Consider the following 16,820-nt stretch of genomic DNA (forward strand, 5'->3'; position numbering starts at 1 on the left):
GGTTCCAGTGAGATCTCAAATTAGCTTCAATGACCCACAAGGTCATATCGTCGAACAAAAAGAGCCCTTTATTAGAATTTTTGTGGACGTGTCTTAAGTTCAAGTTTAATCAACAGTACCAGTAGTGTTTATATACACCCTACTTCACTCACTCATCGGTTGCAGTTTGATCGGTTGTGGGAGGAGAAACAAATCAGTACGCTGAAGAAACGAAATCGAACGCTTATTTCATACGGTAAGTTAGTAATCATGTCCGTGAAGTTTAGCAGGCGTGCCGACTATAACTCGATTCGCGTCTGTTTGTGTTGCGATCATGAAACGACTGTTAACTCTATACTTACCGGCAGTAAATCTTAACTCAAGATCTGTTGGAGCGATTAAATGCAAAATGTTTCCGTAGAGTTAGCCTATAAACTCTATTGCAAATCAGCGACGGTGTTTAGTCAACTTCCATACCGCCACCAAGATTACTGTGCCCTTTAGAAAGAGTTCCTATTAACGCGATCATTTGCAGTTGATGATTTCCTTAGGGTATTTTTAAAACTCATCCGTACACAAAAGGTGACAAAACTAACAAGGAATTGCAGTTAAAGCGCCAGCCATTTTCCGTGAGTTTATTCCACGCTTGAGTTACTTTACAACCTTCATGTGCATAACTTAGCTCGTTGTGACGAAAAAGTACATATAGTTGATCACGCGAACTGAACATTTGATAGTGAACGCCAAATCTTTCTTCTTACATAACGAAAGCATGAATTTTAAGTTCTTAAATCGAGAGCAAAAAATCAAAAAATGTTTTTTTTTCTGAAATACAATTAGGCATGTACATGTTTGATTCGATGAGTTTTGCTCCGTTTACCGAATATTGCAGACATTATTGTGACATGCAAATACGAATATGGCAGTTAAGAGGCAGATAGGGTGACAGATAAAGAATTTCATTACCGCGAGTTAGCCCAGACAAACAATTTGTATTATGGCTACAGGGAGGTTATGCACATGAATGGACAAATAATACCATTTTAAGTAATCATCAGTAACGCCTAGAGAGATACACAATTCTCTCTTGAGAATTTTTTAAGCATTTATATTCTTTGGTATTTGATTCAATTTTTTCCTTAAGAGCAATTGATATTACGATAAAATCCATTTTGCTTTTTGTTAGACATATTTAATCCTAAAGTCCCGTCTTTGTAATTAATTGGCTTCAGGAAATTTCGGCCTGATTACTTTCGTTAATAATGCTCGAAAAGTTTCAGTTACCCAGAAGATCTCAAGATAATTCGATTGGCTTTTAAAAACATTTTCTATTGTAATGCCGAGACTGAAGAAGGTCATGGCTTTCAAAACACGCCAAACGCCAACAAAAAGCTAAATTCCGCGTAAGAGCTTGACATGCATTTTCCCGTTCATAATAAGCGAAACTGGCACGACCGTGAGCTTAACGTGTGGTTAAAGCGGTAGGACAGAGCTATTTCGGTGCGGATCATTTTGGAAACCAGCATAGTGCCGGCTCAACAGACGAGTCTTCTTAATCTCTTTCTTTTCCTTTTTTTTCTGCAAAAGAAATGGCAGCTCAGGTTACTTTGCCATGGTCCAAATTTAGCTGAGGCCAATGACGATGGGAAAAAGCGCACTAAATCATGAACAAAATTCAGAATTTAATCTAAATACTACCATAAAACTTGCCTCAAAATCTGCGTGCAGTCGATATCTGAGTGCAGAAAAAGCGCATAAAAAGGAAGAGTAGGCAGTCTCTTCTCAAACTGTTCACCAACTCAATTTCTGCTCATTAGCTTGTGAACAAGCGCATTGAAGGCTGACTTAACCACCCCCCTCCCCCTTAGTCACGCCTTTTTTGGCTTTTCTCTTAATTCTGGTGTTGTAGAAGAGAGAGATACCGGTGGTTATAGGGCTAAAATCTGGATCGAGAGCTCCGCTTTCCAGCCTTTGCCGAGACGACGGAAATCGGTGTAAACTTAGATGGAGATGGGCCTCTAGACTCCCAACCCTTGTCCACAATCCCCACTCAGGGTTATGCAGGCTCAGCGTGATAGAAAAACGATGATTTTGGGTCGCGAGCGTGTAGAATAAGGTTACAGATCAAAAACGCCTCTCTGAGCCTCTTCGATCTAAAGAATTATTATCTCCTATTGAAATCGAATTAGTTTACTCCATCTCCACATTTCCTCTGATCGTTAGACTTTGACATGATGAGCGGAACTAAGGACAAGGGAGAACTGTTGATTATAGCTAATTTGGCTGAGCAGTCAGAAAGATATGATGGTAAGTAACCCATTTTATTTTCCGTGCGTGTTTTACGAGATTATTTCAGAAAAGCCTCGTCAGTTTAACCTTTTCTACCCGGGAGGGGGGAGGGACACTTGGGTCGATTTTTGCGAGATATATTCCACTGACCTCTCAGAACTCCCTACCCCATGATAGTGGGAGCCAACTATAGAACCCATCTAAGTCACTCTTGGGCAAATGCGATTTTTGCGATCTCAACTTAGTCACTTGTTAATCGTGAATCTTCTCATTTTTAAATCTCTAATTACCAGAATTTTCTTACCTCCAAAATCCTTAAACTGTGCGACCCCACTCTATTGAAAATGCAATCCCATCCATTAACCTACCACCAGGAAGTTCCCCCCCTCCCCCCAGGTCACTACCCTGCCTCTGTCATAATTGGAACGCTGAAAGCATAGCCACAAAGGTGCTTATGGTCGACATAATCTAACTAAACCCTACAACTCCTATGCGTGACCAAGACAGACTAATGAGATCTTATGAGTGAAAGAGTTAAAGAGAATCATCAATCTAGTCTACGATTATTTCGACGCGGAAACTCGAATTCCAGAGTACATAAACGCAGGCATACAAACATATATTTATTTATTGTATTCTGCGTGTGACATCCTAAAAATTGCTTTGATATCAGTCGAGGAGCTCTTCTATTTCCTCTATGCCTCAGATTCATTTCTTGTAGATAATAACTACCTTAAGGATGAAATGGCAGCAAATGTAATTGAATATCGAAAATTATCCAGTGCTGGGCTTTGGCTAAGTGATTGGTTCGAAATTCTCGCCTTCTTAACCAATCAGATGTCGAACTGAGGCTATTCTACACCTCGGTTACTTGCGTTTCCCGCGCTTCAGGCGGGTTGCTGTGTTCACTTTGAGATATTTTTCTGATTGGCTGTCGTAATAGCTTGGTTTTGATTTTACGACATTTAATCGAAAAGCACTCTAGGTCTGATCGTTATGTTGCTAGTGGTAACCAAGCTTTATCTGAAATATTACTTGTAATTTCAGCCGACTTTTCACTCGACAGCTGAGAATAACCGTTACTGATGAACCGCCTTCTATTTTTTTTTTTATAAGATATGCTGGAAGCTATGAAAAGCATAGTGGTAATGTCTAAAGTTCTGGAGACAGAGGAGCGAAATATGCTGTCTGTGGCCTACAAAAACGTTATCGGTGCCAGACGTGCAGCATGGAGAATATTCAGTGGCCTGGAGGTGAAACACGAAGGGGACGCTAAGAGCAAAAAAACTGTGACAGAATACAGGGAGAAGGTAGAAAAGGAGATACAAGAAATATCCTCCGGAATTTTGAAACTTTTAGATGATCATCTTATACCGAATGCTGACACAGAAGAGTCTAAAGTATTTTTCTATAAAATGTAAGTGGATTTGAGATTATTGAAATGGAATGGGTTATATTTATTGTTAGGGACCATTCATTTATTACCGGGGATGGGGTGGAGGGGGGGTGAGGGTGTCAGAGGATTTTTGGGGAGGTCACATGGTTTTTCAAGTGAACAGAGGAGTCAGTCGGTCTTTAACAGGGGTCAGAGAGGGGACTGTGGAAAACTGATTGCCAATAAGGGGGGGGGGGGGTAGTGTCATTGGATTACTACAGAGCCTTTTTCAGAGCCTTATAGGGAGCTTAGGTATAAGTTATTGTGGCACGAATAAAACTCCCCCCCCCCCCTTGGCACGTGCGAAGCATCTCCTAAGTCTTCAGCCATTCGTTGGTTTTATAGTCATAGTTTTGTTTCATTTAGTCTTGTCTCAGCGATAAGTGGTCGAAGCTGAGGTACAATTTCAAGGGTAGCACGTGTTAAAGCACTGTGATTGTTGGAAAACAAATCTTGAAGTTCTCCCAAGCTCCCAAATATAAGAATTACGCCTAGAAGCGGATAATAAGAGCGTTCTTGCGCTTACATAAGATTGATAGCGCTAAAATGCAGTGAGGAATATCATAAGTAAAGCGTAAAAGATCACCCTTGGAAACAGTAGCAGGACATGCAACATGTCCAAAAACGTGGAGTACTATGTAAACTTTGGTCTATGAGGTAAACTTTCCTTCAACAAAAGGAAAAAAAAGAAAGAGCTACGCTATCACTAGCTTTAGAACAACAATTTCCATTTGAGGGCCTAAATTGATGCGGGGTTGATTGTTTGGTTTTTTTAGTACCCTTTGTGATTGGTCTGGAAAGCTTGCAGTAGCGTCTACCCCAACCAGTCATCGACAATAAGATGCAAAACCTTAAGTAATCGGGACTTTTCCTTGCATGTGTTTCCTGCGAAATTTCATTATACCTTCTTGGATACTTGTCTTTGTTTCGATGTGTTATTTTGATTATACTTAAATTTTGATTTAATTTACGACATTCGAATGAAAAGCGCACTACATCTGAATACACTTTAGGAGAACAGTTTACTGAAATTTAGTCTTTGAGGGAGAAAAATGCTAGCATGTCCGCTTGCAGGTGGAGTTCTGATTCATTCTTCGGGAATAGGGAGGGAAGTTTAGTTAATCAATATCTCTGGTGGCTCTCTGATCTTCGGCTGGCACTGAAGATAACGAGTGAGTGTTTCCTGGCCACGATTTATCTTTCCTCCCTCATCTCTGATTTCCAGGAAGGGCGATTACTACCGATACCTCACGGAGATTTTACAAGGCGATGAACGTAAGGCCCCATCAAACCAAGCGTTGGAGGCCTACAAAGCTGCAGATGAAGCTGCCTCCAGGCTGCAGTCCACGCACCCCATCCGACTGGGCTTGGCACTAAACTTCTCCGTGTTCTACTATGAGATACTCGATTCCCCAGGTGCTGCCTGTAAACTGGCGAAGGCAGCGTTTGATGAGGCTGTGAAGGATCTGGACCCGTCCGGAAACGAAAGCCAATACAAAGAGAGCACTTTGATTATGCAGCTTCTGAGAGATAATTTGACACTATGGACTTCGGAAATGCAGGAGGAAGGTGAGTGCGGCATAAACGATCGGTTTTGCTCTACCGCGCCTTCAGTAAGGATTAGTAATAATAATGTTAATAATAATAGCGGAGCTTGCAGCGCGCGCAGCGTATCAATGTGATTCTGTGGTCTGATCGTCCGGGTAAGTGAGGTCACTAACCAAAAATTCAACTTATCCCCTCAGTAATGAAAGCTGTTACAACGGGAGTTAGAAATATTTGTAAATCAGTCCTATTGTGTTCTTAAAATCCCATATGAATAGGTTAAAACGTATTTCAAACGAGGAGACTTATTACCCGTTCCTTAAAGACCTTGACGAAGCACAGACCTTTACGTGATTGCAACTTCAATTGAGACTTTTGTTAACGGAAAATTGGGTATTGCTTATATTTAACTTGGATTTGACGCATTGGCATATAAGAGAGAGGCGAAAGAACTCCATAGACGTTGTTCTGGAGAAGCGTCCCACAAAATTAGTGTGAGAGTGTACCTTATTATAAGTTAAACAGGGGTGTAATTTACCACTTATACTATTACCCAGGTAACATTGGAGGAACAGAAAGATGATTTCAACGAATTTACCAATCATGCATTTCGGTGTACGAAGATGCTACTACAGTTTCAGAATATATTTTGAACAAAGTCTCTGCCATGCTGATGTAGCATTAATACAAAGTTCGTATGAGTGACAAAGACGTAATTTCTCCTCACAATATCCATACAATATCAAGGAAAACGTGATGAGAATAAAGAAAATAATCAATTAAGGGATTATCAGTTGATCTAATACCAAATTTTCCAAACTAACATCATAACGATTGTATGGTAGATTGGGAGGACTAAGTAATGAGATCTTTGGTGTTAAAGGGTTAACTTAATCTCGTACCAAGATCTTACCGTTTAACTGTGACTGAAATGTACAACAGCTTGGCCGTGGAAGGTCTGAGTATGAGACTAGGGTTAAATACTTTACTGATTGATGCCATATTCTATTTTTCACTTTCAGGTGTAGAAGACGACTGAGTCAGCCATATCTATTATCAACATTGAAAAAATTGACCTTGTCTTAAGGAAAATTAATCTAGCTGGACGATAACTGAAACACTTATCATAGAAAGAATATTTTATTTCTTAACCTCTGACTTACCAGAATTTAGCGTTCTATAAATGAAGGAAAGTTGTTGGGAGGTTGGAAAGCTTCTAACAAAATGGAAAAACATGACACAAATTTAAACAACAGTACTGTCAACAGTGACACCCTTAATTATAGGCTATAATTAGGGAGGGTTTTAGCTCAAGAAGGGCCAACGATATCTTTCCATCCACCTTATGCTTTTGAATGCAAGAATTTTGTTCTTTCGCAATTTTACCGGTACGCTCTAATGCACGCCTCACTTTTCGGTTCCAAGCCGTCACCTGGAACACTAGAAAACAGCCTCTTTCCAAGGATTTACTGGTAATTTCACCGTCTGCAGTAAGAAGAAAGGGAATGAAACTGTGTATGATCACAGGGATATGTCTTTGCTCAAAAGTACGTCAATTTTTTCTTCGTTTAGCAAATCAGCGATACTCTGAGCAGTACGTCATGCAAGCAAGTAATTCAATAAAATTATCGTCCCCCCCCCCCCGCCAAGAAGACCTGCAATATGGGAACCGGTCATCATTTATCGCCGAAGGGGGTAGGGGTCAGAGGATTTTGGTTGTATCACGATAAAAACTGTTGGCGACGACTAGTACCCCTTCCGTTCCCCTTTAAAACCATGTGATCCTCCCAACCCCCCTCCCCCCCAAAACCCGGCAATAAATAACGGCTGATCCCTAATGACAATAACTTGAGAAGAAATTTACTAAAATCTGTAGTCTGATAAACGCCTTTTAGTCCTCTCAATTTATATTTTTGTAGTAAAGCCACAGAGTTTCAAAAAGAAGACAACTTGTCTTTTTTGAAATATTTTTGGGAGTTAGCAAGCGCCAAACGTAGACGGTTATGAATCGCTCATAGCCTCCTGTCAGAGAATATCATTAATGCAATTAGCTTTGCAAATTTAAACTTGAGAGCTGGTACTTTAGTGTAAATAAACGCCTGAAAACTTCACGTGATGACTTGCAATCAGCGACACATCGAGTTGGGATACGCTCGTACTTTTAGGATTATTTGACAAACTCAACTCCTCAACCATTTGATTTCACCCCTTCCTTTCCAAAGAATTTTGTATTTTTCATCGCCAAAACTTGGTTTGAATAGGGTAAGGTGGGGGAGGGGGAGAACAGGAGTAACAATTTGATTTGTGAGGCGATATCATCCGTCATTATAATGTTGAAGGCTACTTTGAAACAGCACCGTGTCCGAAAGAAAATTATACATTTGGCAAATATGTTTCAGGGTAATCAAATTCTAAATTTTTCACAAGGGGGAGGTATGTGAAAGAGGCGGAGGGGACGGATGGGGGAGGGGAGATGGATGCACACAGTAATGGAGCCACGCCCGATGAACGATTGCAACATGGGTGCACTGGAATTACGGTAGACGAAACATGCATGAGCGCTTTAATAATCCGGCCCTTGTTTCTAATTTGTATTCATATCTCGTAGTTTAGACTCTTTAAAAAGGTTAATTTTTGAGATTATCAAAATAGCACCTGCTTGCATAGATCAAATTTTTCATGTATCAATTTTAAGTGGCTTCGCTACTTGTCGTCTGAAAATATGCACGGATATTTGTCCGCGGACATCATCCGTTACCAAATGTTAACAGCTTTCCGAGAGCGACGCTCGAGGAAAAGTGTGAGCTTCGAGGAACTGCCAATGTCTGCAGACTAATATCCGTGCATATTTTCGCGACAAATGGAGTGGTTACATGCCACACACTCAGGTGAATAGTGCTTTCCGTGCACGCTGATTGGCTGGTTCGGAAGTGATTAGCAAGCACAATCACCAACAGCCGTCTGCAAAGTCACAGGGGTTTCCCAAGAGTTTCTAAAGTCCAAGTATGCCTGTTCAGTTATCTGAAAATTTTGATTTTCTATTTCCATTAATCCAGTTGCGCTGACATCATAAGGCCATCTTTCGACAATAAATTGTAACAAATCAAACACTTTCCTCAGGTCAACTTTATTTTGACTGCCTAAAATTTACAAACAATCTCTTGAACGCACTTTGAACTGACACATTTGCGTTTATCTTAACTGTCTCTATAACAATTGAGTACTGATCAAATATTCAAATCACTGGCAGCTTAAACGATGTTATAGCATGGTCCAATTATTCTCTCAAACAACTTTAGAAAAAGACTCTATATGCATGCAATTTAAGCTAACAAGAACAAAACAGTTGTGGATAATACTATTTTTTTTCATTGTATATAATCAACATAACAATCTATATATTACATGTCTTAGATAGTAGTATACATGTAAAAACTCTACGAGTATATATATGACCAACAGTGACATGATGCAGATTGTCTTCACACATCATCTTGATCAATATCTTGGACATTCATATCTTCTCTACCCTCCTCTGTAAATCAAACAGTTCACAGATCAATTTGATAAAAAAAAATAAATAAATAAATAAACAAAACAAAACAAAAACAAAAAACCAAGGCATATTTCAATAAAGTTGTTCAAGAAAGGAAGTAGGAGGATAACTTCCTCTTCAAAATGAAAGCTATTATGCCTTTGGGGCTGTGAAGATTGTTTTTTTGTTTTTTAACTCTATAATGTTGTTAGTTTTTTAGGGGGGGAGGGTAGGGTAGGGGTGTTTCAGCAGTGGTTCTGCTAAATATAGCAGTGGAGCTGAGTGAGGAATGAAGTGAGGAAAATTAAAACTCCCCTGAGACGAAAAGATTTCCACCTACAACTGTGCCACTAGTTTTTTGAATTCTGAAGCTTTTGTATTTCACCTGACTCCCACAAAACTACCAGTCATGTTTTGTGTTTGTGTTTGTGTCGAAATGAAGGCTTAATCTTATTGTGGCTGCAAGAAGACAGAGGATAGAGGCAACTCTGATTTTTTACCCCCCAACAAATGATTCTCCAAAGGGGTCGGCAACAAGGTGCTTAACTAAAAGTGGCCCTAGCAATAGGAGCTACAAAAAAGTATAACTCACCATCTCCTTGCATGTCACAAGTCCAAAGTGTCAAGTTGTCTCTCAGGAGCTGCATGATCAATGTGCTGTCTTTATATTTGTCTTCTTCCAGAGTCTCTATCTTGATAATGGCTTCATCAAATGCTGTCTTGGCCAACCGACATGCCCGATCTGGTGAGTTGAGGATTTCGTAATAGAACACAGAAAAGTTGAGAGCCAGGCCCAGGCGAATGGCATTGGTGGATGCCAGTTCAATCTCTGCTAGATCAGATGCTGCTTTGTAAGCCTCAAGGGATTTCTGTGCAGCATTCTTCCTCTCATCATCTTTACTAAATTCAGCCTTATAACGGAAATAGTCTCCTTTCCTGTGAAGTTGATACAACTCTCATCATTACTTAGCTCAATACGGGTTATGTTTTATGCTTAATTTTCTTTTCCGACAGTGGTGAGGGAGAATGGAGGGAGTATTGCTTAAGATTTCCAGCTAAAACACTTATTTCAAATGGTCCTCTAGGAACTATTTCATTTTAAATTTACAAGTTTTCACCACTTTCCAAACCTTCTTAAATTGCAAACCTACCCACCCCCACCCTCCAGACATGTTGTGTGGATAGTACCCTTTCCATCGCAGAGTATTTGAGTATGGGCACCACTGTGTAGCTTGTAGAGCCTGATACTCCAATCCAAGTGAGTTTAAACACTCTTAATCCTTTATACTGGAGAAATCGTTACATCCCCCCTCAGCCGCTCACACAAGTCTCACATGCAGAACAGAGTTTTCACGGATTGAAGTCCTTGAACTTGATAAAAAATTTCAATTTTTTGTGTCCAAGAGAACACACTACACCCGATAAGGTTCAAATGCACTGAATATAGGTCTGTAAACACTTAAGGATGGGATATCCCGTACAAAAAATTTTTATTTAGACTACATTTCAGTTGTTTTCAGAGAGCTAAAAGTAATGACGAAAATCAAGAAACAATTTTCCTCTGAGTAATCTAACAAGGAGAATAGATAAAGGTAAAATTAAAGATACTGGCCACACTGCCAAATTAACATTTCTGACACTGTATGCAGGCAGATGCAAGAATCAAGCTCCTTCCTTTGCCACATAATAACTCTTATTCCAAAGCATGGTCAACGTGACTTTCTTCTGGACAGGCCTTCTGATTAATAAACTGGGAAAGGAGACTTTCAAGGTTTTTTTTAATTTTAGTCATGAAATGATGCGTTACTCCTTCACACCTCAACAGCAGTCTACATATTCTCCATAACTCTCCCAAATAATAACAAGGAGCTCCTTTTGTTGGAGATCGTTTCCTCTACTCTTTTGACCTCAATGTGTGATACGAGGCTGGTATTGTAAGGAGAAATCAGATAGCAGTCACTCTTAGGAGTCAAAGGGTAGAGAGATCATTCTGAGCATGGTCAAGTTCTAAATTACTCACTCTAAGACTTCCTATAGAGCTATACTTTAATTTATTATCAAGATAATTATATCGGAATGACTTTGATGGTTACTAATCCAAAGTCTGTCAAATACCAGATTCAAAACATCAAATACACTAAATGACACTAAATGTTGCATGCTAGGACTGAACATGTTTTATTTCTACGATATCTGTTTTAAAAGTACTTTGTGAAAATGGACTCTCTCTCCTGATGCTCATCAACTTATTGGAAATACCAAAAGTAACTGACCCACTTCCAGGTCCACCTTAAGCTTTATTGCTAAAAAATGCATACGTACAGCAATATCTATACTTCACTTTAATATCTCAAAGAAGAAAGTAAATCATACAATTCCCTATGTACAAGGGGAAATATGGATGAAAATACATTTAAGACCTAAAATAATCATCACTTATCTCTTAGAAACACTAAGAATCCATGGAAAGAGAACTGGAAATAATTTACAAATTAGTTAGGCTTCCTTGCTGGGACTTTCTGTTGGAGTTTAGTTGACACAAGAGTGGCCTGAGCCATATCTACACTGCCATGTTACACTTAAATGTACTTCAAACTGATATGAAACATGGTTGTTGTTGAGAAATGGCTGAACAGGCACAAAGCCAAGCATGTGCTGCTAACTAAAAACCTAAGCATAAACCCATGCAGGAATCATTCACATTCCGTGATGCTCACTCTACAACAATGACAAAAAAAAAAAGATGCAAGTGGATATTCATGTCCTATAAACTAATTAAGATGTCTCCATTCTTCCTTGGAATTCTTCAGGAATCCTTGTCTTCTACATCTTGCACTTCAATGTCTATAATGTAACACAATCAAAGTTAAGAGGGCCTAAAACATCCACGCTGAAATTACTCTCAGTTATTTGCTATTGCCAGACACCTGCTACTTAAAAACGTAACCAGACCTTTCTAGTTAGTAGAGTCAAGCGGCTTGTACTTTGGGAATCCTATACATATAAAGCCAGTGAAATTTCCAGAAAATCCACACTGTAAACACACACTATGTTACAATTCTGTATTCATAAATAAAAGACAAATTAACTGTCTGGCAAACTCCAGCTCAAACTTAGATGTCAATATTCAATCATCTTCATGGAATTTCTGAAGCAGAGTGAAATATTGAAACAAATGCCTCAAATTATATCTTTCAGGGCTAAATTCCTGCATGCGTCACAAGCATTAAAGTTAGAGAAGACAGCTTCTCCAGATTTAATTGCTATAAAAAATCTTTTAAATTTTTGGAGGGCACAATGTCAAAAAAAAAAATAAAATGAAATTGAATTCTGCAGAAATGACCTTGCACTGTTAAAAAACTACTTAATTAAATCTGATTAGAAGGGTCAAAATCAAAACATAATTTCAATTAAGAGACAAAAACATACCTTCTCCTTGGGTCTCTGATGTCCACAGAGTCAAGTTGTCCCTAAGGAGCTGCATAATTAAAGTGCTATCCTTATACTTGTCCTCTGACAGTAGTTCAAGTGCAGCAATAGCTTCATCAAATGCTTCCTTTGCCAATTTACATGCTTTATCTGGTTCATTCTTTATCTCATAATAGAAAACGGAAAAGTTGAGAGCCAGTCCCAGTCTTATTGGATGTGTACATGGCAGCTCCTTGGCATGTTCATGAGCATCTTCGTAAGCCTTAAGAGACTTGGCAATTTCTTTAGGAACTGACTCATCATCCTTTTTGTCAGGAAGAAACTCAGCCTGATAGCGCCAGTAGTCTCCCTTCCTTCAAACAAAAAGTTACAGAAGGGAGGTTAGGAAAGAACAGGGATTTCCATAGACTGTTTTCTCAAACTGGTAAAGTGGTGCCCAATGCTAATCAACTCTTTTGTATGTAGGAATTAAAAGAAGAACACTTACAGATACATTAGAATGAGTCATCTAAGAGGATAACTTTCCTTGGCAGGCTGCAAGATTTCAAATCCCATAAAAAAAACAATTTTTTGGACAAACAAAGAGCACCCTGACTTCAATAGGATTTCAATAAACTTGTTTGTTGAAATACACTGAAACAGAATCTAGGTGTTCAATCTATTTGATAAGTGAGACAAATTGGAAAATAATGTTTGGAAACACAAAAAACAAAAAATTGAATACAATAAAACTGACCCAAAACAAAATGGCTAGGAGATAGAATTAATAGAATTTCATTTAAAAAACAGATGTGGTCCTTAATCGACATCTGTTTCATGATGCTGGAATTGTATCTGGAGAACCACTTCCTGAACGTTTCAAACTTTTGGCATTGCCCTTAAATTTTTCTTGCAACCATACGACTTAGTAGTTATAAATAAAGATCCAACATCTTTAATACAAAGATGGTAGGAAAAACAAGGGACACCAGTCTTGTGTGATGAATGCTGTAAATGACAGAAAATTGAAGAGAGAAGCTTCACAATATTTCAAGTTTGTACATGAGCAGAGCCAAGACCAAATTACAGCTCTACAATGTTGAGAATCAGAGCAGGAAAAAAAAAAGAAAAGAAAACTATGTAAATTTTGATTAGATGGACTGGATTTGCCAATTGGAGACTATCTTTTGGTTCTATAACTTAAGAATACAATAATGACATGCTATTCAAAACTTTTTTCAAATGAAATCTTACAGCTTACTTTGGATACTTAAAATAAATTTTACTCAACAAGATGGGAAAGGGTGCCAACAAGACAAAAGGTGTAACCCCTGCCAATTAAGAGATGTCAAGCATATGGTGAGGGTTGCCTCATCCACTCTCACTGACTTCAATTCATGTGATGGGAGACATTTTCCAGCAATTCACTGTAATTTTTTCCGTCTAATTCCTAGAAAGTGTGCAACTTTTTATCACAATTAACTAAACCTTAACTTGCACAGAGTGTAAGCTTTAAACAGTGCCATTTTTCTTGCTTCACCCTACAAAATAAGCTTGTTTTCTAGTTAAAAAAAAAAAACCCATGCAACACTTTTTACCAGTAAAAATTTACGCATGAATTTCAATAGTATCTCAGTTTCTTCCATACCTAAGGACACCAGACACTAATTTTGCTTCCTGTCATTTTCCTAAACCTGACAGGAACCAAAAAGAGTACTATTGCAAAGTAAAATGGCAACAATATGATCAATCTTATTGTTACCTAAGTTGTCCAAACTGCCTGATTTCAGCCAAAACCAAAGTATTTTCTTTGTAAACATATGGAAATCCCTGCTCTTGATATCATGAGATTTTGTTTCCTGACAACAGGAAACAATAGTGACATGCTTTACAACAACTGCAAGCCTTCAGAGTCTATGTTGTTGACAATTCTACAAAGCATGTTCCCAGAGTAAAAAATCAAGTATCAAAAATACTTTACATGGGAGAACTCCCTGCTTTCAATCAAAGTACTCTTGGAGCTACCTCATGGCACAGCAAATCTTAATAATTCACTTTTAAAATCCTTTGCCATTTCCTTCAATATTGCATGACATATCCTTACATGATCAGTTTATTCTTTACTTTAAAAGCCTTAGCAGTAACACTTAACCTTAGCCACAGGTTATATTTAAGTCAGATAAATTGATGGCCAAACAGGAAAAATATACTGAAGACAGCCAAATTGGTGCTGAAAATTCAATCTGAGCCCAAGCAAGTAATTAAATTTCAAGCTGCCACACCAGGGGCAAAATACCTCTAAAGGTAATTGCAAAACAAACAGAAAGGGTCAAATCCAGTGAAATCTGTAAAACCCCAAACAAAGATAAATCAGCTGAATGAAAACTGCAAAACCTCAAAACATGGTAATTTGCTGCCAAAGATGTGTAAAGACTTGAGACTTTGAAGCCCACTTCTTTCCAGGGGAGTATTCTTTAGCATGTTTGCTCTTTGTTTATGAGATTTACAAAGGTGTATTAAGATCAAGAATGGCGTGAAAAAAAAGAAATAACCACCTAAAAGATTTCAGCCTACAGTCTGACAAAATATTTCCATACCTATTATTGGGACTATTGTCATTGTCGATTTTATGACTTTTAAGGCCCTTTTCTCTCTGAATTGATACTCTCTTGAAAATTGCTCCTTCATTTGTGAGGTCTATTAAAGTACGCTTTGATCAAGAATGAAGAGAAAGGAAGGGAAAAAACAACCTGGATAATTTTTGCAAACCACACCCATGAAAGATACCATTTTAAATCTGTTGATCACTCCATGAACTTGCAAACATTCTTGCCTTTGTCCCACCCACCAGGTATATAAATAAAAGACAATAGCACGACTATGGGGACGGAACAATACCTAGTAGGAAAGGCAGGGGATAAAGCATTTGATCCTCATTCAATGCATAAATTAATTATGACAGATCAGAGAATGGAGCAGTGAGTGTATCTCAGCTAAATACCTAAACCTCATTGTATGACATCATACTGATGTCATGCCATAAGGCACAAACACAGATAGATGTAAGTTTAACACAAATTTGCTTAAGTTGAGTTCAAAGAAAAGCAAAGACAGGGAATTTGAACAATATTCACAGCATTTATCTGTTCACTTTGTTATTCAAAAGTGGCACCTACATTGAAATTAATAAATAATTATTTGTGGCTGATGTATCATCTGAAGGGGAAAAAAAGGTTCCTTGCGCTTGTTAGAGCAGACCAGCAAAATCAGCCTTTTCTTGTTCATCTGTTCCATATCAGGCCTAATTCCCCTTAAAAAACTAAACAATTTCAATCTTGCCCACTGAGTATACATACACATAACCCATTACAATATTCATCACTTTAAATTTTCCCTAAAAATTTCCACAAATAAGAGGCCCAAATTATAAAGAACTCAAGGCTGAAAACCTCAAGCATATTGGAAAAAAATCCATAGCATAGAGAAAATAATTCCTCTATGAATACTGTACATGCAAAAGTACAGCTTAAACTAAGAACAAGCTTTCAACTGTACACAAGGCAAGATATGTCTGACAAAGGGCTTCAACAGCTGATATGGAGAGGCCAAACATGTACTGTACATAGTATGACATGCGTGATTTCCCCTCTCGATTACAGGTTCACCTTTCCCTCCATTTTCCTCAAATCCTATGCTCACACTCCTGGCCTTTGGAAGACATAAGACTGACAAGGTATCAACGTTTGCCCACCTCGAATTTTTAATGATCAATGCACTTATTGAGATAAATCATACGCAGCGGTAATCTAATTTAATATACAAAAATTATTGACATGTTGAAACACTGTAACTTACATTTTGTGGTAGAAGACTTTCGATTCCGGATCTTTGGCGTTTTCTATCAGGTTGCCATCCAATAATTCTAAAATTTCACTGCAGATGCCCTTTAATTCCGTTTCCACGCTCTCTTTGTATGTTTTTATTACTTCCTTCTTGGGTTCGTCGTTTTGGGTTTTCTCCAGGCTTGAGAGAACGCGCCAAGAAGCTCTTCTCGCACCAATGACATTCTTGTAGGCAACTGAGAGTAAGTTGCGTTCTTCTATCGAAAGTTCTCCACCTTCCAGTGCAATTTCCTTCATATGATCTTTCATCTCTGTAATAAGAAGCAAATAGCACCTTCGAAATCCTTCGAAACATAGATATGTGAAGCGGCAAGTAAACATTACATTGATAGGTAGATCTGAGCCCCTGTCAAACTTCGACCAGAAATCACACTCCTGCTAAAATTGTCTACCATGATACTAGTTTGATACTAACAGAGACACTTATTTAAACGGTCATAATGTTGGTCGGCGAACTAAAATCACACAGTATATAGTCAAATTCCATGGATGACCCATCCTACAACTCTCTGCAAAAATAAAAAAGAGGCAACAAATCGTATACAAACCGTCATAACGCTCAGCCTGCTCGGCCAACTTGGCCTTGTAAACCAAGTTGTCTTTTTTAGACATGTCGATGGGCAAAGCTACGAAAGATACCGCTCGGATGAAACCGTTCAGTTATAACTTCCCGAACCGAAAAATTCAAGATGGACGCGGGGCGCGGTGAACAAGACGGAAATAATCA

The 16,820-nt window shown here is 38.5% G+C and overlaps 2 protein-coding genes across 3 annotated transcripts; one reads left to right on the forward strand and one right to left on the reverse strand.

Annotated features, from left to right (window-relative positions):
• Window positions 1-20: 20 nt before the first annotated feature.
• LOC131768925 (14-3-3 protein epsilon-like) lies at window positions 21-7,359 on the forward strand. The gene is made up of 5 exons (XM_059084628.2): window positions 21-235; window positions 2,203-2,286; window positions 3,385-3,685; window positions 4,929-5,272; window positions 6,271-7,359. The coding sequence occupies exons 2-5, from the start codon at window positions 2,211-2,213 to the stop codon at window positions 6,285-6,287; spliced, it is 738 nt and encodes a 245-aa protein (XP_058940611.2). The 5' UTR covers window positions 21-235; window positions 2,203-2,210; the 3' UTR covers window positions 6,288-7,359.
• Window positions 7,360-8,356: 997 nt separating this feature from the next.
• On the reverse strand, window positions 8,357-16,815 carry LOC131768923 (14-3-3 protein epsilon). 2 transcript variants are annotated; one of them, XM_059084626.2, is made up of 4 exons: window positions 16,642-16,815; window positions 16,047-16,344; window positions 9,376-9,719; window positions 8,357-8,783 (listed from the first exon to the last, which is right to left on the reverse strand). In XM_059084626.2, exons 1-4 carry the CDS (start codon window positions 16,703-16,705, stop codon window positions 8,731-8,733), a joined length of 759 nt encoding a protein of 252 aa, XP_058940609.1. In that variant the 5' UTR covers window positions 16,706-16,815; the 3' UTR covers window positions 8,357-8,730. The 2 variants fall into 2 exon arrangements, with proteins under 2 accessions (XP_058940609.1, XP_058940610.1); XM_059084627.2 differs by lacking the exons at window positions 8,357-8,783; window positions 9,376-9,719 and adding exons at window positions 10,816-11,627; window positions 12,213-12,565 and having other exon boundaries at window positions 16,642-16,811.
• Window positions 16,816-16,820: the final 5 nt, after the last annotated feature.

The sequence above is a fragment of the Pocillopora verrucosa genome, chromosome 2 (genome assembly GCF_036669915.1).
Source record: "Pocillopora verrucosa isolate sample1 chromosome 2, ASM3666991v2, whole genome shotgun sequence".
NCBI classification, from domain to species: Eukaryota; Metazoa; Cnidaria; class Anthozoa; order Scleractinia; family Pocilloporidae; genus Pocillopora; species Pocillopora verrucosa.